A 22,947-nucleotide genomic window follows, 5' to 3' on the forward strand; every position below is an offset into this window, starting at 1 on the left:
CAGACTTCAAACAAAACAGTTGCATCTTTGTCTAAAAATGTCAAACATACAATCAGTGGATGAGTGCATGCTGGAGGTAAACTTTCCCTCCTGTCATTGAGAACTTCAATGTAAACTCCATGCGTGGATTAGTTGAGACAGACCAGCAGGTGGAGCCTATTCCAGTCAAGCTATTTTCTGGCAAGGTGTATATTTCCAATTACTGATGAAAAGCAAGCATATGTGAAGCAGCCACACTACCTGGGATCTGGCTGGTGAATACCAGCAACTATCTCAACACAGATCACACTCAAGGCCAAATAAAGTCAACACAACATCCACATGAAGTAGAAGTCTGACATACCTGTTCAATGAACTGAAGTTGATAACCGACGGTCAGTTAAATACAGTGAACACTGAATCTGTAGCCCAAATCATTTCTCTAATACAATACAGTAACAGATAACTTGAGCTATGTAATACTGATAAGGCTATGATAAATCTTATATTCCATTACTGAACATAATTTTACAGGCCCCAAGAACCTTCAGAGTAGAAAAATTGGGAGCGTTCAATTCTTTCTTTAATAATGATGATGATGTCCTTCACATCAAATGTTTGAAAAGTGAGGTTGAAATTCTCACTGATTTACTGCCCCCTTTCCAAGATCATTTCCTGTCCACCCAGTTTCACAAAGTATAAATGAAGCTACTTGTCTGTAGCTGTGTAAACAGGTTGGGTAAATGTTCTTAGCAAAATACATTTCTATTGTTAATTCAAATAGTTTAGTTTCTTAAAACTGACCTCAACATACTCAACACAACACTTGACTATTTTTTTGCTCATGCATTGTAGTTTAGAACAAATTCTTTTTTTTACTTTAGTAACTGAAAACATATAAAAAGAACTTATTTGAACACAATGTATGACATCACATGCTCATTATTTAAGTTGTGTATATTCTATTTTACAAATTGAAGGGCATGGATTTAAAAAGTGACACAGGGATTTTTACCTTGAGTCCTGTATTTGAGGGTCCCTGGGACTCATGCTTATAATTTTCAGGGGTCCTGGACAACAAAATGGGGGTCCCAGACACTTAAATATTATTATTAATACTGTTATTGTATTGTGTATCATGATCAACACTTTAATTGTTACAGTAATGAAATTACAAATGATACCATAACTCAGCTAGTAGCAAACTCAGCGATAACTTATTGTTACTTGATTGGAATTTAAAAAAAGTATTTGGACTTTTTCCGCGTCCCTGTGGATGCGCTAATAAATTTGTAAATTTTTATGCATATAGAACGCAGGAATTCGCGTCCTGTAAATCCCTGGTGACAGAGTAAAAAAATATGAAAATTATGAAAGATTGTGAATAACAAACAACATTGTAAATAACATTCTTCAACCAATCAGGCTGCAGCACAGTCCCATTCACAATAGTCACTAACAAATATTTCCATTCCTCTTTCTTTTCAAGAAGAAAACCAAACAACTCTGTATCATACAGGTAGTATATCTGAATGCATCATCCTTCCATAATACACATTGTGTATCACAATTAAGGAATAAACAAGATCTCTGTTTGTAGGCTATGAAAACATAATCACCCTTACAAAACCAGTAATCTGTAGTCATTGTTGTGAAAGTAAATAATTGTGTTTTGAACTATATTGGATGATTGTTTATAAATAATTATCTTCTAACATTTTTGTGACATAATCTGTTTTCAATAATGCTACACAAAAATCAGAGAACGTCCTATTAGAGTCACATCAGATTGACCCAACCAGTCAGAGCACTGCTTACCAGAAAACAAAGTGATACTCAGATTGAGTTTTGTGTACATGCAATTTCAAAAAGGTTATCACTGGGTATTTAAACCAAGTTGCTGCCTGTGTGATCCCATCAAAATCATAGTCTACCTCTCTCTTTGATCTGTTTTAATATCTGAACAGAACAAGATTTTACCAAACCTATGGGAGTGCTCCCAAATTAATACAAACTAAGAATGTGCCTTTGTCCAGTTATCAAATTTTGATTGAAGAATTTCGTAAAACATTTTTCAAAGCATACTCTGAAGTCAAAAGTTTGAAAAACAGCTGAAAAGCTGGTTTCTGGTGAAAGATTTTTCTGATGACCTGTACTTGGATCTTTGTTTAGCAGCAAGAACTATAAGACCTATACGACAGATTACAGAGTTCCTCTTAGAAACTTGGTCAAAGGGAGATAACCCTGTAAGTGATAGGACTGCTTACCTCAAACGTCCATAAATGTTCATACAGGCAATATCAAGTCACATTCATTTTCTTATTCTCAGTCATGTATATCCCTTAGTATCCTTGAGTACAGTTTTCGCCAGTTTCAACAATATATAACAATTATTATCGAGGCAGCGGACACCAAAATAGGTTTATAAACCTTTAGTGACATCGTCCTACTGTTGTTGGATAACTGCTAAGAAAGGATTTTTCTATAGAATTTCCCAATGCAGTGAATTGCTCACTCATAAAACAGAATGTTGTTAAGAATATCTTTTCAAAAGATAACTGCTAGTAAGAAAGATACAGTGGAAGCCCTCTAAACTGGCAGCCTTCCAATTCGGCATGCTCTCAATATTGGCACTAGAATTTGGTCCCGGCAGAAGCTAGTTAATTCATGATCATTTAAACACCCTCTAATCTGGCGTCAGTCTATTTCATATTTCAGCACAAAAAAGACCGCCCAATCGACTGTTTGTACAGTAATTAACGCTCTCTAAACCAGCATCCAGTATCGGGTTCTCCTGTTGATAGGCTGAACATGTATTAACAACACAGTGGATTACCATCGGCATTAAGGTAACTGATGTTGCCTGATAAAAGCAGTATGGATAAGGCTTAAGCCTAAGTAGGTGAGGTAAATTGGTGAGTGACACGTGTCACTTGTATTATAAATAATGTCTTTAACTGCGATGAGACTGGTATATTTTTCCGGGCTTTACTGGATAAGACCCTATCAAAGAAATGTGATGCATCCAAAGGTGGTAAAGTCTGTTAACTGTTCTTCTCAGGTTGAAAAGTTCTCTAAATTGGCATGCCCTCTATACCGGCCTTTTTTTCCGGTCCCAATGAATGCTGGTTTAGAGAGCTTCTATTGTATGTCCATTTTCTAAGATTCTAAGGAGCTGAATCAAATCCAGGTTGCCTGCCGAATGACTTAATTTATCCTCTAGGCTAATAGAATTATGCTGAAGGAAAGAATAAAGTGTTGCTGGTCTCAAACTTAAGCCAGCTTGGTGAAAAACACGAAAACGTGTATGATGCTGACAAGTGTGGTGCCTTAGACAACTGTGACACCCCTTCCCAACAGGATTAATATCTGTGCCTGACTGTGTATCAAATCTGGAATATTTAAGCACATCTCATTGCTTCATGCACCTTCAATCTGCCACGATATACCACATTGTTTCACAGCATGCATGGCAACGTAACAATAAAATGGCATAATTCATGGGAGTTAACATATTAGTATATTACACTCCTAAACAGCAGCAGCGAACAGTGTGAGAAACAATACATGGGGTGAAGATGATGCTCGTCAAGTCAATTCTGATGACTCTGGCTCATGTTGCAGAAAAGTCACTCTTTGGTGAAACCCACATGCATACAGTGTTGACAAACAGGTTCTGGGATTCAAACCCAAGATCACAGAATCAGCCACAGACCAAACTGCAACCATTGTTTATGAAATACAGGAGGTTAATATCTTGGCATAGCTGCCATCTTCAAATTTGGACCATGTCTGTTTAATGTTCCCACTGTGCATCATATTCATTATTCACAAGTGATACACTGAGATGTTTCAACATAAGAAGTTGTCTCACCTGAAACCACCCCCGAATCCCCGACTCTGTTGCAATGTTTGTGCGAACATTTCATATTTCCTGATGTCATTGTCACTGACTGATCTTCTGGCAAACTTCATGGACTCTTCAAAGTGAGCTCTTGTGATTTCTGGCACTGGGTCAAACTCCTCAACCTCCTGCAAGGATGGATCATAATCAGATACAGGAACAACTGATAGGGAAGAGGAACCCATAACTATTTAAATTGAGAATTGACAGGAAATTCAAATAAAATCTGTCAAAAGAAACAGGAACAATTAAGCAAAGACATGTATATCCACAAACATATATGTGTTGATGTCCAAAGTTAAAAAACCCCTCTCATGCCGGTGTTATGTGTCAAACTAACAGACCTAGACATCTCTCCAAGATTTTATACTTATACCTCCACATAAGATGACCTCATAAAATCATTGTTTAGTATTCATACAAGACCTGAGGGTATGACATTAGAAATAAGGGTCAACTAGGAAGCACAGATACAGGTAGATCAAGTATATGGTAAAACTGGATGCCTTGGGTAATTGGCATATGTACAAGTAGTCAAATTTAATGCAGCCAAAATCACAACTAGTGATGAATTGGTATTAACACCAGTGGAATCCAAACTTACCATATCAGCCTCTGGGTTTGCTGCCCTTTGTCTCTCCATCCTGATCTCTGCCTGGATCGAGTCCCGGATTGCCAGTTTACATGCTCGCTGGCAGATTTCTGTCAAGTCAGCACCACTGAAGCCATGGGTCACCTTAGCTAGGTAATCCAATTCCACATCCTGAACAAAGAAAATGTTTGTTGTTTATATTATGACAAGCATATCCCATTAAACCTCATTGGATCATTTACACACAGAATAGAGATAATTTACAAGGGAGGCAACACCTACCCCATAAGAACTGCAAAGCTGACTGAGTATCATACACATTAGGCTCTTACACATCTGGATAAGACATCATACAGGTCTACTATATTTGCTTCATACAGATTACACTCAGTATTCACTACTCCTAGTAGACGTGAAACTATTGATAATACCTTTCCTTGGGTTTGTGCAGCATCAGGGAAAACGATGGTTGCCTTTGAGATCATTAACACAACTTTTCTGATTTCAATATACTGAATATTATAAATGATCCATAACGATACTTTAGCAAGTGTTGGCTACTATGGCAATACAATCACATAGGTAGACAACCCAAAATGTCATTTCTGGTACAGTAGAACACGGATATAACGAACTCCAAGGGACCAAGAAATTTAGTTCGCTATATCCGGTGTTCGTTATTCACATTTGACCGCCATATTGGATTGTAGAGATGTAGAGACACGTATATGCTGAGGCTACAAATCTTTAATCTTGTGCATGTATATTGACATAACATTAAAATTCTGAATTTATCATTCACAGACATTAGCTAGAACATGTTTAACAATCACAACAATCTCAACAATATGTTGATTCGCCGCCAACAAGGTTGATGTATACCGCTAAGTGGCTGAGCTGACACTGAGCTGACACTGAGTGAGTTCACTAATCACGTTGTTAATTGGGCTTGGGGGTAGTAAATCAGTTCGCTATAGCCGTTAATTCGCTACTCACGAGTTCGTTATTCGCGTATAATTCTAATGATATCATAAAGGATTGTTGACGGGACTTTTAAATTTCTTGCTATATCCGTTTGTACGCTATATCCGTGTTCGCTATATCCGTGTTCTACTGTACTTAATATACAAACAATATATACGACCTTCCACTAAATCACTTCATACAGAGCTACAACATTAAACAACAACAAGACAAAGTCATCAATCTCCCCCGCAACGGCAAAATACTCCTTATGAATATGTCTTATAAGTGGAAGGAGAGTATTGAAAGGTTTTTAAGATCTGCTCCAGAAAGGAGCACTACCACTAAATTCAGTTGAAGCCTAACTTGTTGCCTTGGAAATGCAACAAGATGACATCCTCATAGTCACAGACTAAGTCATGTTTCCATGGAAACAGCAAAAAATAAAATTCATATCTGGGTCTAACCCCCAAAAGGCACACATCTAGGGATCATGCTTGATGTGTGTACCAAGTTTGATGAAGCTAGCATGTATAGTTTGGAAGATCTGCTCTGGATAAGATGACATCCTCATAGTCACAGCCCAAGTCATGTTTCCATGGAAACAGCAAAAAATAAAATTCATATCTGGGTCTAACCCCCAAAAGGCACATCTAGGGATCATGGTTGACATGTGTACCAAGTTTAGTTAAGCTATCACGAACAGTTTAGGAGATATGCTTCGGACAATGCATGACGGACGCACGGACACACGGACGGAACTCGTTTCTATATCCCCCACAACTTCGTTGTTGAGGGGGATAACAAGGCTAAGTGCCATGCAAGGACACTAAATCCATTTGTGTTTGCTGCAAGCAATGAAAACCTGGAATTAATGCCATTTTCGTTTTGTCTTATCTTTGATGGTTTGACTATGAAGCAGCTGCAAATGGGCGTTAGATTTACTCAATATGTCACAAGGGCACTCCCAACCATTTCACTTGTACGTAAGTTACATCACCATAGCAGAAGACATTCTTAAATATAATAACAGAAAATAGTAAACACACCTTTGACACAGGTGATTTTCTGAGATTTGCCTTGAGGATTGAAATCCTTGACTTGTCGTCTGGGAGAGGAATGTAGATGAGCTGATCAAGACGGCCAGGTCGAAGAATGGCGGGATCTATGATGTCAGGCCTGTAGACAACAGTAATTGTTAATTATTTCGTCACATATAACAAGGAGGAAATTGTGTTTGTACTATCAATGTATTAGACATTTGTCCTTTAAGGTTGAGAAGTATCAGATGTAGTCAATTCTGTATCTTTGATTAAAATAAATAGTCTTGATTATTTGACCCTTTAGTGTGGGCAATGAGTGAGTGAGCAAGGTCATCAGTCTCAAGCATGAACTGATGCAAGCAATTACTTCAGAGAATCTAACAATCAAGGATTGTCCCGCCGAATAGATACAAGGCTACACATCAAATTGCGGTGCATTTGACATCAAGAAACTAAAAACTTGTGTCAGCCTCCCATCCATAAATGTTACCTGATGTTGAATTCAATTTTATCTTACATCTATTTATTTGTGTCTCCATTATGCTACCATGAAAGGTATTGTATCAGAAGAAACAAAGTAAGTATTTTGACAGACTGATCATATTAGTGTATTTTTGTAATGCTTCAACAGCAATCATCCACTTATCAATAAAATTTCACCACTGTCAATTTGTCAAAATGAAGTCTCTCAACAATAAGAAATTCATGATTTTGACAAATTGTTTCTTTTCCTCTATTTAATGGCCAGCTAGACAACACAACTGTCTGACTGGAGGTAAGGTAGAGGATATGGTTCAGTGATATAATAACTTTATCTCCACCAGCTGAGTTGCTCTCTATTGAAAAGTTTCCATGTGCCCATGGCCATTATCACTGTGTTTAGCACACAATCTAACACTTGGGTTATTTTGTATCAGAAAATATTTAGCAGAAATAATTGACTTTATACATATGCATGTAAAAATTGCCCATTAAACATTTTGTTGAATTACAAATGGACGCAAGATATGACTCACCTGTTTGTTGCTCCAATGATGAAGACATTCTTTTTTGCACTCATACCATCCATTTCTGTCAGGAGCTGGTTGATAACTCTGTCGGCAGCACCACCTGGGTGATAGAAACAGGTGAGTTATAGGTAGAATGATCATCACTAACACTATAATTACCAAAAGGGTCAAGGGTATGAGGGATCATATTTCTGAATTTTGTAAATGAGGAGTAAGGCATGATCTGTGTGATGTTATTTCTAGTAGAACTTGGCATGGTATGAGGGATGGTATTTCTGGTAGAGTTTGGCATGGTATGAGTTATGGTATTTCTGGTATGTAACTAGGAGTTAGGCATGATCTGTGGGATGGTATTTCTGGTATGTAACTAGGAGTTAGACATGATCTGTGTGGTGGTATTTCCGGTAGAGTTTGGCATGGTATGAGGGATGGTATTTCTGGTATGTAACTAGGACTTAGGCATGATCTGTGGGATGGTATTTCTGGTAGAGTTTGGCATGGTATGAGGGATGGTATTTCTGGTATGTAACTAGGAGTTAGGCATGATCTGTGGGATGGTATTTCTGGTAGAACTTGGCATGGTATGAGGGATGGTATTTCTGGTATGTAACTAGGAGTTAGGCATGATCTGTGTGATGGTATTTCTGGTAGAGTTTGGCATGGTATGAGTTATGGTATTTCTGGTATGTAACTAGGAGTTAGGCATGATCTGTGTGATGGTATTTCTGGTCAAGGTTGGCATGGTATGAGGGATGGTATTTCTGGTAGAGTGTGGCATGGTATGAGGGATGGTATTTCTGGTATGTAACTAGGACTTAGGCATGATCTGTGGGATGGTATTTCTGGTAGAGTTTGGCATGGTATGAGGGATGGTATTTCTGGTATGTAACTAGGAGTTAGGCATGATCTGTGTTATGGTATTTCTGGTAGAGTTTGGCATGGTATGAGTTATGGTATTTCTGGTATGTAACTAGGAGTTAGGCATGATCTGTGGGATGGTATTTCTGGTAGAGTTTGGCATGGTATGAGGGATGGTATTTCTGGTATGTAACTAGGAGTTAGGCATGATCTGTGGGATGGTATTTCTGGTAGAGTTTGGCATGGTATGAGTTATGGTATTTCTGGTATGTAACTAGGAGTTAGGGCATGATCTGTGGGATGGTATTTCTGGTAGAGTTTGGCATGGTATGAGGGATGGTATTTCTGGTATGTAACTAGGAGTTAGGCATGATCTGTGTGATGGTATTTCTGGTAGAGTTTGGCATGGTATGAGGGATGGTATTTCTGGTATGTAACTAGGAGTTAAGCATGATCTGTGTGATGGTATTTCTGGTTGAGTTCGGCATGGTGCTTTGAGTATTATATTGACTCAATGATTGACACCCAAGAACTAATTATACTCATTTCATTCAGGACTGATGAGCCATGGCTCAGAAACTCTTACATACCTCCATCACCAACATTGCCACCTCGAGCCTTGGCTATGGAATCCAACTCATCAAAGAACAGTACACAGGGAGCTGCTGATCTTGCCTACAATATATGATAGACCTTGATTGAATAAATGAAGTTGGTTTGCTGCCATGGACAGCATTTCAGTCATATCAAGCAAGTGATGTAGTTATTACACATTAATCACTTTAGCCAAACCCAATACTAGGTGTTAGAGGCAACAAACCTAGAAACATCATCAGGCTGAATTTGAGATTTAAATTCATGATCATAGGCAAACCGAAGGGAAGCAACTATGCACAGACAATTGTGATTAGCCAACGACACCTACAAATATGGATCTTTAAGACTGAGTGCTTTAATGTTGACACGGAGAGTGAATTGGTTAATGTATTTTAATGATCCAAATGGCCAATACAAATACATACATATCAACGTAAACAATGATAATTATCCACAATGAAATGGATTCACTCAAGTTTTATTTATTACAATATAACCAATCATGTAAAGATATATCACAAGGTTTTATAATTAGTGTGACTCTTCTAAGGAAAAACCAAACTGACCTTGTCAAAGATGTCTCGGACATTTGCTTCTGACTCTCCAAACCACATAGTGAGCAGCTCCGGTCCCTTGATGGAGATGAAATTGGCCTGACATTCATTGGCAATGGCCTTGGCCAACAGTGTCTTACCACATCCAGGAGGTCCATAGAACAGAACCCCCTTGGAAGGAGTCATGCCAAACTTGAGGAACTTCTCTGGATGTTCAACAGGGTACTGCAAGAATCAGTCATAATGGTTCCTGAGAAATTAGTTCTTTCACAGATAGGGAACAAACAACATGTGCTGTTCAGTTGGTAGACTGCAGCAGCAACAACAGACAGAACAGTCAGGTCATGCAGCATGTGTATGTTAACTGTCAAACTTGTTAGTTGGACATTCTCTCCATAAAGGATGAGAAATAAACAAAAAATAAAGAAACAATTTATAAGATGCTGTCTCAGGGTTAAAGGAGGAAGAAAGGCCACAGTGATCATTCAAACCATGATTATCAGGACCCTAGCAGAGATTAAGGGACATAACTCAGCAAAGATAGCTGTTATGATTTGGCCACTTGTTTTTCCATTGCACCTAGTAAGGGACAACCCACCTGTACAAGTTCCTGGAGCTCTCTCTTGACACTCTCCAGACCTCCAATGTCCTCCCAACTGACATTTGGCACCTCCACTGATGTCTCCCTGAGGGCACTTGGGTTGCTCTTGCTCAAAGCCCACTACAACAAAGTAATGCTGGAATAAATTTCCATATAAGGCCACGCCAATTTTATTTCTTGTTTTACGGATCCGCCTGTCATATTTTTTCAAGACCCCCAAAAACAAAAAAAAACAACTTAATTTTCCCTGCTCAAAAAATAAAATCCTAATGTTTTTATTGGCCCAAAATGTAAACTTACAAAAAAGAAGAAGTTTTTTTTAGGATTGTATTTTGCCCAATATACACGTCATAAATTGCCAAAAGTAAAATACTTTGAGTAGTTAGAAGGAATATTATTTTGACTGGTGATTTTATTTATATTTTTTCTCCCTCCTGCCTTTAGGTTTTCTGAGGACAAAAATCCATAAAACAAGAAACACAAGAAGACAAAGTCATCAATATCCCCTGCAATGGCAAAATACTCTTCATGATTATGTCTACGAGTTATGATTATGTCAAATATTTAGGTGTGTATATAGAAAAGTGGAAGGAGAATATTGAAAGGTTTTTAAAGTTCTGCTCCAGAAAGGAGCACTATCACCAATTTCAGTCTATGTCAAACTTGTTGCCATGGAAATGCCAAAAATATTTTATTCAGAAATTCAAAACTACCAAAAGGCACCAGTACACCACCAGATCTATCTATGTGCCAAGTTTGGTGAAGAAACATTGAACGGTTTTAGAGTTCTGCTCCGGAAAAGTGCACTACCACTAATTTCTGTTTTAGTCAAACTTGTTGCCATGGAAACGCCAAAAATATTTTATTCAGAATTCCAAACTACCAAAAGGCACCAGTACACCACCAGATCTATCTATGTGCCAAGTTTGGTGAAGAAATAGGGAACAGTTTTAGAGTTCTGCTCCGGAAAAGACAAATGTGCACGGACAGAGTCCATTTTACCCCTGCAAAACTCGTTGCAGGGGGATAAAAATTGGTCTGGCTTAAAGGTTGCTAATATTCTATCCAAGATCCAACAGTACCTCAATTGCTTGACTCTCCTGGTTTGGAAGGAACACAAGTTACAATGTTCCTGTTAATCTTGAATACTTACTATTGTTCTGAAGTTTCTCTGTATATAGGTTATGAAATTAAGAGCACAGAAAAACTTCCCTGACTGCATTTATTGGACAAATGTCACAGTACATTTTAACTGACAATTAAGAAATCATAATATTTCCCTTTTCCTATAATATGGATCACTCCAACACGATTTCTGGCTTACTGGGGAACCTGAGGAACAGACATCCCAATAACTTACCCTGAAGTTCTCCATGGTGACTGCAAGGGAGTCAAGGACCTCGGCATCAATGGTGTCATCCTCCAGATCAATGAGGTCCATCTTCTCTCGGATCTGCTGAAGGGCAGCCTCGGAACACAGGGCAGCCAGATCAGCTCCAACATGGCCGTGAGTCTCCTGGGCTATCTATTAAATATAGTGGAATGGTCAGCCCTACACTGCAGGCTTCTGAGACACAAGAATATGTACAACAGAGGTGGGTTAATCAGTGATATACCACAACTGTTATTTACAGTGAATACTTCCAGTGTACACAAAGTGGGATACCTCTGCATCAGCAAAACAGAAACATAGACTTCAAGCTTAAAACTGTAACTTTACATTTGTCAAAGCCTAGTAAGATGAACAATAGTTGTTTCTTTTCCTTCATTAGATGCAAGGCCACATAATGTCAAACAGTAAGTAAGGCAGTGGAGTGAGAAAACAACCCCAAAACAATTTGATCGTTCAGTGAAGCAAAACACTTTCTAAAAGGTTCATCAGTTGTTTACCTGTTCAAGATCCACATCATCTCCAAGCTTCATGTTCTTTGTGTGGATTCTCAAAATCTCAAGACGTCCGGTGGCATCTGGGATTCCAATGTCAACTTCACGATCGAAACGACCTAAAACACAAACATCATATTTTATTTATTGAAAACATTAAATGTAATGAAATATGTTATCATGTTATATTATATTATCATGAAAACAGGGGTCATCAGAAGATGACATATCCCCCCGGCCCCAAAATGACCTAAAACACAAACATCATATCATATTTATTGAAAACATATGATATAATGAAACATGTTATCATGTTATATTATATTATCATGAAAACAGGAGTCATCAGAAGATGACATATCCCCCCGGCCCCCACATATTTGAAAGAACAAATCATCTGACTGAGCCCAAATGGTTTCTTTGAAAAAGAGAAAAACATAAATGACAAAAATCTGTGAATAGCAAAAGGCACCACAACGGTTTTCGAGGTATGTTCGGGAAACGTAGCCCAACCCTCCCTTTTGAGACTAAGTCCGAATTGTTTCCATGGAAACAGGGAAAACAAAAATGCCAAAAATCTGCAAATAGCAAATGGCACCACTTTGGGACCTGCCTCACACTGCTGAAAGATATTAAAAAGATTTCGAGTTGTTCTCCGGAAACGAAGCCTACTCCTCCCTTTTGAGACTAAGTCCAATCGTTTCCATGGGTGATAAAATAAAATGAAAACATCTGTATCCATTAAATATCGAATGAAAAGAGCACCACTTCAAGATCTGCAACCTTAACCAAAGCTAACAAGAAATATATCTGAATGAGTTCTGTTGAAAGAATTTGACCACCTCATATGCAAGTGCAGGCTCGAAACATACTGAGAATACTCCCATAATGAGACTAAGTACAGTTCAGTTATTTACATGGCATATTCAACATATCTTCTCAAGAAAGGCACCACTTCCTCATGGTTCTGTTTTAATGTATCTATGGCTTTGACTTTAAATGGACAAAATTTTCCCATGTGTAGTTCATCCCTTGACCTAAAATGTCATTGGTTCAATGACAGAAAAACATAAACTGTATCTATTTTAGCTATGAATTTTGAAAATATATCAATTCAACTGAAGTTTTGTTGTTGAGCTGAGAAACACCACATACCAAATCTTCTAAGAGCAGGATCAATGCTGTTGGGCCTGTTTGTTGCTGCCATGACAATGACATGAGATCTCTGCTTCAGACCATCCATCAATGTCAACAACTGGGACACAATACGTCTCTCTACCTCACCATGAGTCTGAAGGTAAATTACATGAAGATGTCAGATTATATCAATGCATGGAAGATGAACAAAATATTGGAATAATAATTACAATAACACTACTTTTTTCAACATGTTATACACATACTGTTTAAATAAGCTTTTCATGTAAACATATTCAGAAAATGCAATGGTTTGACAGCATAACCACATGAGTGAGAGCACTTTAATCAACAGTAGAACTGTTTCAAACCACAGAATCTTAAATACATATACAGTTAAGAGAGACTGAGTGAGGACAAAGACATTTGATGTGTTAGACATCTCGAGTTGCTCAATAAAACTGTAAAACACAGTATCAAAAATTTTAAAATACAGCATGGTTAGGCTGGGATTGGTCTAATCCACAAGAGATGGAATTCTGTCCCTTGCTGGATGCCATGCTAGGATATGTTGCCAGTGGTGCTACAAGTTCATTGACATCAGACAAACTCACAAGTGTTTTAATGTCAAACAGCATGACAAAAACATTATTGGAGGACAGCAAAGACATATGACAGACTGATATAAGCTTGATAGATCAGTTGAAAGATAGGGAAGTACAACTTTCAAGTACACGTTTTATAGTGTGGTGATGAAATTTCAGACTGTTGACTCCATGAGCAAAACACCATGTAAATAACACCAAGGCAGGGTAAATACAACAAGGACAACAGGAAACACAAACAATCTGACATAATGATCATAAAGGGAGACAACTCAAATAATCTCACATCAAACCTAAGGTCCTTCTGTTTGTTCCTTTATAGTATTTATATCCAAGGACTCCCCAAAAACCTAACTTCTAACATAAGGGTGATATCAAAGAACCATTGACAGTAATATTTATTTAGAACACTGTTTTGTTAAAATGTATTGGCATTATCAGGACCCAAATACAGGTATCTATCAGAGATGATATCTATTTTCCCCCCAATAAGATACAGTATGACCATACAAACATTTGCCAAGGCTTAACTATAAAAGCTGTTGTCATATTCATGAACATAGACAGTATGATTCCCTTTCAATACATATGAAAGACAACCAATTCCCATATTTACCTTTTCTCTTTTGGGTGCAATTGCGTCAAGCTCGTCAATGAAGATAATGGCTGGAGAATTTTTTTCAGCTTCTTCAAAAGCTTTCCTCAAATTACTTTCAGACTCACCAGCCAGTTTACTCATGATTTCAGGGCCTGTTTAACACAAAACAACATGTCAAGTATTTAACAGATGTCAAAAATACTTCAAAGAATCTGATGATAGAACAATGAATGATGTTTGACGTCTCAATAATTTTGATATAAGTTTTGTATAAATATGACAGATACTATCTCTGATTATTAGATTCAACAAGGAAAAATGACTATGCAACTGTCAAATCACTCACCATTTATGAGGAAAAAGAATGCTCCTGTTTCATTAGCAACAGCTCTGGCAATGAGGGTTTTACCAGTTCCCGGGGGTCCATACAACAGAATACCTCTGGGTGGCTGCAGATAATAGTGTTGATGGATATCAGTGTATGCAGGATATAGAACTGGCACATATGGTCAAACTCCTCGTAACATTAAACAAGAAGACAAAGTCATCAATATCCCCCACACTGGCAAAATACTCTTCATGAATATGTCAATTAGTTATGACTATGTCAAATGTTTTGGCGTGTATATAGCAGTGAGTGAGTGAGTGAGTTTAGTTTTATGCCACACTAAGCAATATTCCAGCTACATGGCAGCGGTCTGTAAATAATAGAATCTGGACCAGATAATCAAGTGATCAACAGCATAAGCATCAATCCACGCAATTGGGATATAATGATATGTGTCAACCAAGTCAGTGACTATATTGCAAAGTGGAAGGAGAGTGTTGAAAGGTTATAAAGTTCTGTTCCGGAAAAGAGCACTACAACCAATTTCAGTCAAAGTCAAACTTGTTGCCATGGAAATGCAAAATTGAAAATGTTAATATAAATTGTATATTTATATACTTATCCTATCTCACGGTATGCACTTCTCTCTATTGATTCGACACTGAGTGGAACGATGTAAACTTTTTCCCCTAGGCCTCTCTTGTCCAGCTGCCCAAACAATCCATGCTACCCTCATTATAAGACAGCTTCCTAGCTCTCATGCAAAGCATGCGGCATGAACCACTAGCTGCCGACGTGACTATCTCCGAATCATCATTCTCATTCTTGGAGCCACTGGATAATATCCATCTTGGAGAATCTGCATAGCGGGGTGGATGGGGGAATCCGTTGCGTGAGATAGGATAAGTATATAAATATACAATTTATATTAATATTTTCAATTTTTTAACTTATCCTATCTCACGGTATGCACTTATCCCATGGTCGGACGGAGGGACACAGATACCCTGTCTTGACAGTGCGAACAGCAGGAACTGTGTAGACTGGAAACAACCGTAGATAGAGATGCACAAGGGAGGCCTGTTACGCATGCACGTAACTCCTATGCTTGTGCTGAGTTCTCTTGAACTCCTTTGCTTACTAAGCACAACGTCTCCCAGGGAGATGGGTGCTCCCGAGCGATGTGGTGTTCATCCGCAACCTCCGAAGAAGAAGCAGCTCAGAGAGAAAGGATGTCACTTCGCCACGATTTTCAAGGTACCCCTGTAAATTAAAGTCGGTTGACAATAATCGGGCCAGCCCCTGCTTCAGGAAGACCCCCACAGACACCGACTAGGGGAGGGTGAAAGAGAAGCAAAACTCGGGAACTCCAAGTTTTAACGTGTCCGGGAGAGCATCAAATTGACCCTCACTCCTTTGCATAAGCTTAGTCAAAAGATGTGCCCGGCAACTTCGGAGTCGGAACGCAACGAAATCCACTGGAATTCGGGAGTGTCACACTTCACTGATGTAATTGCTCAATGGAGTAGAGGACAGTAAGCATGAATGTCGAACACCTCTGCATCGCCGTATTCCGATGCCTTGGTATGGAAGCCAAGTGAAGTAGTTCTTAAACCCATAACTTGAGAACAATGAGTGAGATCCTGTTTAACTTTGTTCCGTATGTAGAAAGAAGCAGTAACGCGCAAGCGGAACTGTCCCTCAACTGCGTTGGTGGGCTGATGTAAGCTGCTGAGGTCCGACTAGTCCAGACAGGTCTCGCAGTTAATGTGAAGAGAAAACTATATCTGAATGCCAGAAGCAACCTTCCATGAGAGCAGTCAAGGAGCAGTTGCTACAGAAGGCCATCGTCGAGGCTAATGCAGAAGTCTCATGAGGATTGGCGGCGGCAACCCTGCAAAGTGGAGGCTCACAGGATCACGCCACGCATTCAGAAAGCCAATGTGGCTTGGGAAACCTGAGTTCTTGAAGTGGCCGACAAGGGTACGAAGAGGCGCTTTTGTAGATATCGACGATCCTTGGAGGCAGCAAGGTAAAGGTGTAGAGGTGTCAAATCTTCAATATCATCAGGCCCAAAGATGGACAACGGTGGAATGGTAAATATCCGGTCCGGTTGCCCTGGCAGTTGGTTTTTCACGATGAAGTCCCAGTGGAGACCCGGAAAAACCTTGACATGCTTCTTCCGCTCGAACCGCATGCAATTGACAACAGGCGCGTGAAGTTCAGATATACGAGCAGCAGTAGCCATGCTACCAGGAAGAAGAATGTCACTTCACTCGAAGTCCCTGTCTTCTAAAGGTTTGTAGTCTGTAGAATCACATCACGAAGGACAACGGACAGTTACCAGGCCAGAAGTCTGAACTTCCTGGACTGGTCGGTGTTTTGTAGAAGTGAAGAAAACTCTGCAATTCTGGAAGAGTGGAGATCTTCGTACCCGTGTTAGTAGCCAAAACAGAGTTGATAGCAGCCAGTTAGGTAGCTAACGTAGTACCCTTGAGTTCCCTAGTAGCACGGAGATGCTGCAGGAACGCAGAAACAACCTGAGTAGAGGCAGATTGGGAGATGGATTTCCCTAATGTTACAACAGCCTTCAAACTTCTTCCACTATCGTCGTAGAAAGAACAGGTCGAATTATGATGAACTGAAGTGATAGCTGTGGCTACTTCACGAGAGTAGCCTTAGCTATGAGTAAACTCTGGAGATGCGCCAAGTGTAGATTAAGGGTCTGAGGGGACCAGAGGTGTAGTTCCGGGTGAGGGTGAAAAAGCAGATTGCCCCGGTCGGAAAGCGGTACTGGGTTTGGCTCTGCCAGGCTTCTTAGGTCAACAAACTAACTCCTCGCTGGTCAGGACTTAGTGCATGACCAAAAGCAGTGGAATTTTGCTGGTGGTCAACAGCTTCTGTATTACAGATGAACTCAGAAATGGGCTTCACACATTATACCCATGTGGGGATTCGAACCCGGGTCTTCGGCATGACTGATTCGGGAAGATGAATCAGTTCCTTGGGATTGTCGGCTCAAAGGTACGGGCACAAAAAGTGCTGTAAAGGCCGAAGCTTAACTCTGTACATTAGGGCTTGATCTGACGTAAGAAAGCCTAGTAGCTCCTGCCATGGAGATAGCACTGGAGCAACACATCGCTAGATCTTCATCCACCTGTCTTGAAGGGCAAACATCATCCCTTGACTGGTGTCAAACAATGGATCGATGAAGTGGGGTCTCTGGATCGATGTTAGTTTCGATTCCACAATGTACAATAGCCACCCTAACTGCCGGAGCAGCATGGTGGTGAACTGCAGTTGGCGAAGAAGTACAAATGAATCCTGTTGTGCCTGGATGCAATCATCAATGTAGCTTCAAAGTAGAAGTAGCGCCTTAAGTTGACCTCCGTAAATGAAGGCTAGTGTTGAGGTAAGGAGACCTAGCAACTCTTGTCACTGATGTAGGGATATCTCTCCTGAGATGGGAACGTTTAAATAGTCAAGCTACCATGGCAGCACTGACCGAGTGCTGAATGTAATAGAGTCGGCGCAGACTGTCAGTCAATCTACAGGAACGTTCACACTGTGCACGGAGTGATGAAGGTCGTAAAATCGGTGATCTCAGGAACGTTTGTTCGCCAAATTAAGTATTGGTCTGCCAGATGGAGTGCTAAAGTTAGTAGATTCGACGCATGGAGATCGTTGATCTACCGAAACATTCGTAAAGTTGCTGTAATGACGAAGGTAAAAAAGCCCGGCAACGTCAGGTAAGGTTCGTCTGGGAGACGAAGGCAGTAAAACAGGTGACTGGGTACCATGCGAGCAGAACTCCAGTGACCTCTGAACTGAGGGCTTGGGCTAAAGTTGAAAGCTGAGTAACTCTCGGTGAACTGTCTCTCTCGGCTGGCTGACGAATCCCGACATAATCCCTCTTACTGGGAATGGCACTGTCATCGTCACTGGCAATAAAAGGCTGGGCTTTGTTATCCGCTTGTAGCACCTAGACAGATCTGTCACTGTACTTCAAAGTGACTCTAAATATCATGATTCTCCGGTAAACAAGGGGTAGTCCGCCATTTGCAAATGGTACCCACAATGCAACAGTGACAAAAATCCAGACAACACAGTCTTCGGTGAACCGTGCGAGGCACAACTCCGTAACATCCCGGCAAAGGGATGATAGCTACTTGACAAGACATCAATACTGGTACCATGCGCAGAAACTTGACCCATCTGTCCAGAAGCTTGCTGATGTAACAGGAAGGGTGATGAAGATGACAAAGCAGGCCATGATTACACCATAACGCTGTTACAAGTAGTTTGTAGTAACAGGACTCAGTGAAGCGTCGGAAAAATTCCTGGATAGCAAGCCTGTCTAGTAACGCACAGACAAGTGGTTGTGGAGCTGATATCTACGCCGAAGGGTAGATTCCTAAACCAAATCATTCATCAAGGTGAAGATCGGAAGGTAGATAAATCCGGAATGATATGAGCTCTGGTCACGTAGTCTAAGTCTGGAACATCTGGGATCGTCAGAGCGTCAAGTGCCGGCGTAATCGAAATGTCTGCGCTACTGACATAGCTACTTCATCTGTTCAATCAGCAGAAAGGGGGTACCAGGCGGGATAAGTCATGTGACTAAAATCTTCTAGCACCTTATATGCCGTAGGGTAATCCGGAGAGCCATGTCAAATGGTCATGCTAAGAGCATGCCATTCCGTGGTGAGGAATTTAGCGTATCACAAATGCCCTGAATATTAACATCGTGTTGAAAGCTGGTAGAGTTTAATTAACAGCTGGTATAATTGACCGTATCTAGATGCAAGGTCATGATCCTCGATGAGCATGTAAAAAGACAGTGTTGACAGGTTCCGATCCGTCAAGTTGAATGTAGTGAGTAGATCAACTGGTATCTTGCTCAAGATAGCTGTAGATGAGTGAGTGAGTGAGTGAGTATGATCTTACGCCGGATAGCTGTAGCCGTAACCAAGTGACCATGTGTGTCGACTGAACCAACATTATTGCTGTACCTTAAAGGCAGCATGGTTTGGCAATGCTGGCAGTTCGGCGAATATTGATGTTTCGGCGAACGCTGTCATCAATTCAGTTCGATGACCAGGATCAGTTAAGTGATCTGGCTCGGCGAGGTAAGATCTGAAACTGTACTATGATCCGATTCTGGTGCGGTGACTCAGTTTAGCCCGACGAACTAGTTCGGTGATGAGCAGATTGATCTGGTTAACTACTACGGGGATGTGGTAGTGAATCAGTTCGGCGATGTAGTCCGGACGAGATGAGCCATTCTGTGCAGAAGAATTAGTTCGACGATGTCACGGTGAACCGACCTGCCGAATTGCTTCAACGATGATACTTGGATGGTTCAACGATCTCCGGTTCGAGGAAAGCCGGTCTGGCACACTTCAGTTCGGTTGAATGCCAATTAATTAGATGCAGCCATGGTTCGTTGAATGCGCATTCGGTCCCTGTCGAGGGACCAGACTGTTGCTGATTCCAAGCAGTAGTGAATAGAACTCAACATCGCAGCCAGATCTGCGGGAGGAGTAGTTTCCTGCACAGAATCCAGGAATCTGGTACAATCCAAGTAGACTAGAGTCACGCGAGGAGGCAGGAGCCCCGTCAGAAGTCGTACACGCTGATATCTATAATCGGAGCCCCGTTGAGTAGATCTCCTATCTGTAGAACCATATTGATGTCGGGAAGGAGACGAACCGGAAGAAGACGCACATATGGAGACCCGATGAGGAGATCGGGAACATGGAGGGGAAGTATCATAACGAGAATGATGATCCCTGGATCTTGAACGATAGGCAGCAGTCAATCTAGGTTGACGGGTCGAGTGCGTAGAAGAGGAAGTCCCATGCTGACGAGAAGACGAAGTCTGAGGAGGTGACTTCGATTGAAGAACCGATCTCAACGAAGTAGATGTAGGCGTTGCTTAGTTATGCAAACGAGTCGAAGAGTGGTGTCTCGGCGGTGAAGTAGATCTACCAGGTCTATCCGGTGAACAAATCCGAAGAATAATAGGAGACTGGTCCAAACGACTCGGTGAAAGCCGTGTCCATGCTGAGGAGACATGACTGTAGGATCCAACAGAGTTTGGGGAAGTACACAGATGATCCGGAGAAGGGCGTTCCGTTGAATACCGCTTGGAAGAAAGCCATATTGGCGAAAGTCGGTTCATCACATGCCGTTTCAGTGAAGTCTTCCATTTCGGTGAACTTAGATTCGACGAGGTTCGATTAGGTGAAGTCTGTTTAGAAGACGATCGATTCGGAGAATGCCAAGCGTAGACTGGCCTTTCGATGAAGACCGGTTTGGCAAAAGCTGGTCTAATTCTGGGGAAGGTGCACAGTCCGGCGGAAGTCGAGGTGGAGGGGAGCGGACAGGTGGAGCGTGATCTGACGAACTGTGATTCGATCTGGCAGGCTTCAGCGAAGCAGAAGATCGAGGAAGCTGGACGAAAGACACACTTCTTTCTGAATGGGAAGGAGATGGCGGTCTCGACAACCACTACCCGGGACATGGTCGAAGACGAAGGACTCGGGCTGGAATGTTGAGAGCCCAACAAATGCCGAATGTCTTCCGATAAGTAAGAATCTGACGACGCTCTCATGAAAACCTGGCTCTCATACCGACTGTGACCGCCGAGCAGACAAAGTAGGACGCTTAAACTTTCTTTACTTGGAGGGACTGGGTCCGTCAAGTGAAGCGGCATAACGAGCCCTGTCAGCAACACGACGAGCGCAAGCCCGAGTGTACTCACCAAGTAAGAACCTTGCATTTATCGCAACGAGAGTCCCATTTACACTGTCCCATACAGTCAATACAATATCCATGTGGATCACTCGCGGAGAACACTTTATTATATCGGGAGCATTTTTCCTGTTCTTTGGCTGGTCAACTTTCCCCATGTTGTAGACTAAGTTGAAAACGTTGAGCAAAGCAAAATACGTCCACACTCATGTGCGACAAGAAAGAGAATGATGATTTGGAGATAGTCACGTGGGCAGCTAGTGGTGCATGCCGCATGCTTTGCATGAGAGATAGGAAGCTGTCTTATAATGAGGGTAGCATGGATTGCTTGGGCGGATGGACAAGAGAGGCCTAGGGGGGAAAAGTTTACACCGTTCCACTCAGTGTTGAATCAAAAGAGAGAAGTGCATACCGTGAGATAGGATAAGTATAAATTTTTTGTTTTATTCAGAAATCCAAAACTACAGAAAAGCACCAATACACCACAAGGCTATCTATGTGTCAAGCTTGGTGAAGAAATATTGAATGGTTTTAAAGTTCAAAGACAAATGTGCATGCATGGACGGACGGACACTTTTAATACCCCCGCAAAACGCATTGCTGGGGATAATGAATTCATTACAAGGAAGCATTATAATTACTTGTTTCACCATAATCTCATTCTTTGTAATGAAAGCAATTACCACCATAAAAATCACCGTTGGCAAGGTAATGATGTAGTTAAGATCAGACAACAGTAAAGTTTATCAAAATCTTTCTAGTGCAGGTATTTAACACATTTAACAATGAGCTAACTTTCCAGATGTATACGATAAATGTCTTCAGGGCCTAGATTTTCGAAGCTCTCTTAGCGCTAAGATAGTCGTATGTGCCATACATTAACATTAATTTACGACTGTCTTAGCGCTAAGAGAGCTTCGAAAATCTAGGCCCAGACTTGCAGAAATCTACTGACAAGTAAGTTTTCAAGTGTCCCATCTTGTTATACTACATTTCAAGGTTTATCAGCGAGAACTACAACCCTTATGGGTTGAATTGCAAAACTGTTTGTGATATTGACAAGCCTGTGAACATACCTTGACACCAATAGCCTTGAAGAGTTGTGGGTGCCTGAGTGGGAGTTCAACCATTTCCTTGATTTGAGCCAGCTGTTTGCGACAACCTCCGATGTCATCATACCCAACTTCATGGAGAGCTTCTTCCTCTTCCTGCAACATCAACACCATCATTGTTTACAAATTTAGGTTCAAATAAAGACTGACATCAAATTATAATGAATGAAGGGATGTCCTGTGGGTTATTCTGGATTTTGCTGTAGTATTTGGATCTGTAAAATTGTCACTCTGTACATGACATAAGTTTCTGACATTTGAACATTAGACACCATTCATGAAATCTTTCGATACTTACAACACCATATTTGTCCTATGGTAAGTCTGACTAGGGGTGCCACAATGACTGTCAAATAATCTTCAGTAAAAATCTCATATCACTGCATGTTAGTTAGAATGTCTCTCTTTGGGAGAAATGGTACCTCA

At 40.7% G+C, this 22,947-nt stretch overlaps 1 protein-coding gene across 2 annotated transcripts in view; it reads right to left on the minus strand.

The window, feature by feature from the left end:
• LOC124258516 (transitional endoplasmic reticulum ATPase) overlaps window positions 1–22,947 on the minus strand; it is a 33,972-nt gene that overhangs the window by 5,295 nt on the left and 5,730 nt on the right. For both annotated transcript variants that reach the window (XM_046692587.1, XM_046692588.1), the window contains exons 6-18: window positions 22,486–22,617; window positions 14,672–14,774; window positions 14,344–14,477; window positions 13,141–13,276; window positions 11,992–12,104; window positions 11,462–11,626; window positions 10,099–10,221; window positions 9,513–9,725; window positions 8,940–9,024; window positions 7,498–7,591; window positions 6,488–6,617; window positions 4,488–4,646; window positions 3,854–4,011 (exon numbers count right to left, since the gene is read on the minus strand). In XM_046692587.1, coding sequence (XP_046548543.1) covers window positions 3,854–4,011; window positions 4,488–4,646; window positions 6,488–6,617; window positions 7,498–7,591; window positions 8,940–9,024; window positions 9,513–9,725; window positions 10,099–10,221; window positions 11,462–11,626; window positions 11,992–12,104; window positions 13,141–13,276; window positions 14,344–14,477; window positions 14,672–14,774; window positions 22,486–22,617 — 1,745 coding nt within the window. The remainder of the gene's footprint in view (window positions 1–3,853; window positions 4,012–4,487; window positions 4,647–6,487; window positions 6,618–7,497; window positions 7,592–8,939; window positions 9,025–9,512; window positions 9,726–10,098; window positions 10,222–11,461; window positions 11,627–11,991; window positions 12,105–13,140; window positions 13,277–14,343; window positions 14,478–14,671; window positions 14,775–22,485; window positions 22,618–22,947) is intronic.

Source organism: Haliotis rubra, unplaced genomic scaffold (genome assembly GCF_003918875.1).
Source record: "Haliotis rubra isolate DU_JTF1 unplaced genomic scaffold, ASM391887v1 Scf696, whole genome shotgun sequence".
Taxonomy (NCBI): domain Eukaryota; kingdom Metazoa; phylum Mollusca; class Gastropoda; order Lepetellida; family Haliotidae; genus Haliotis; species Haliotis rubra.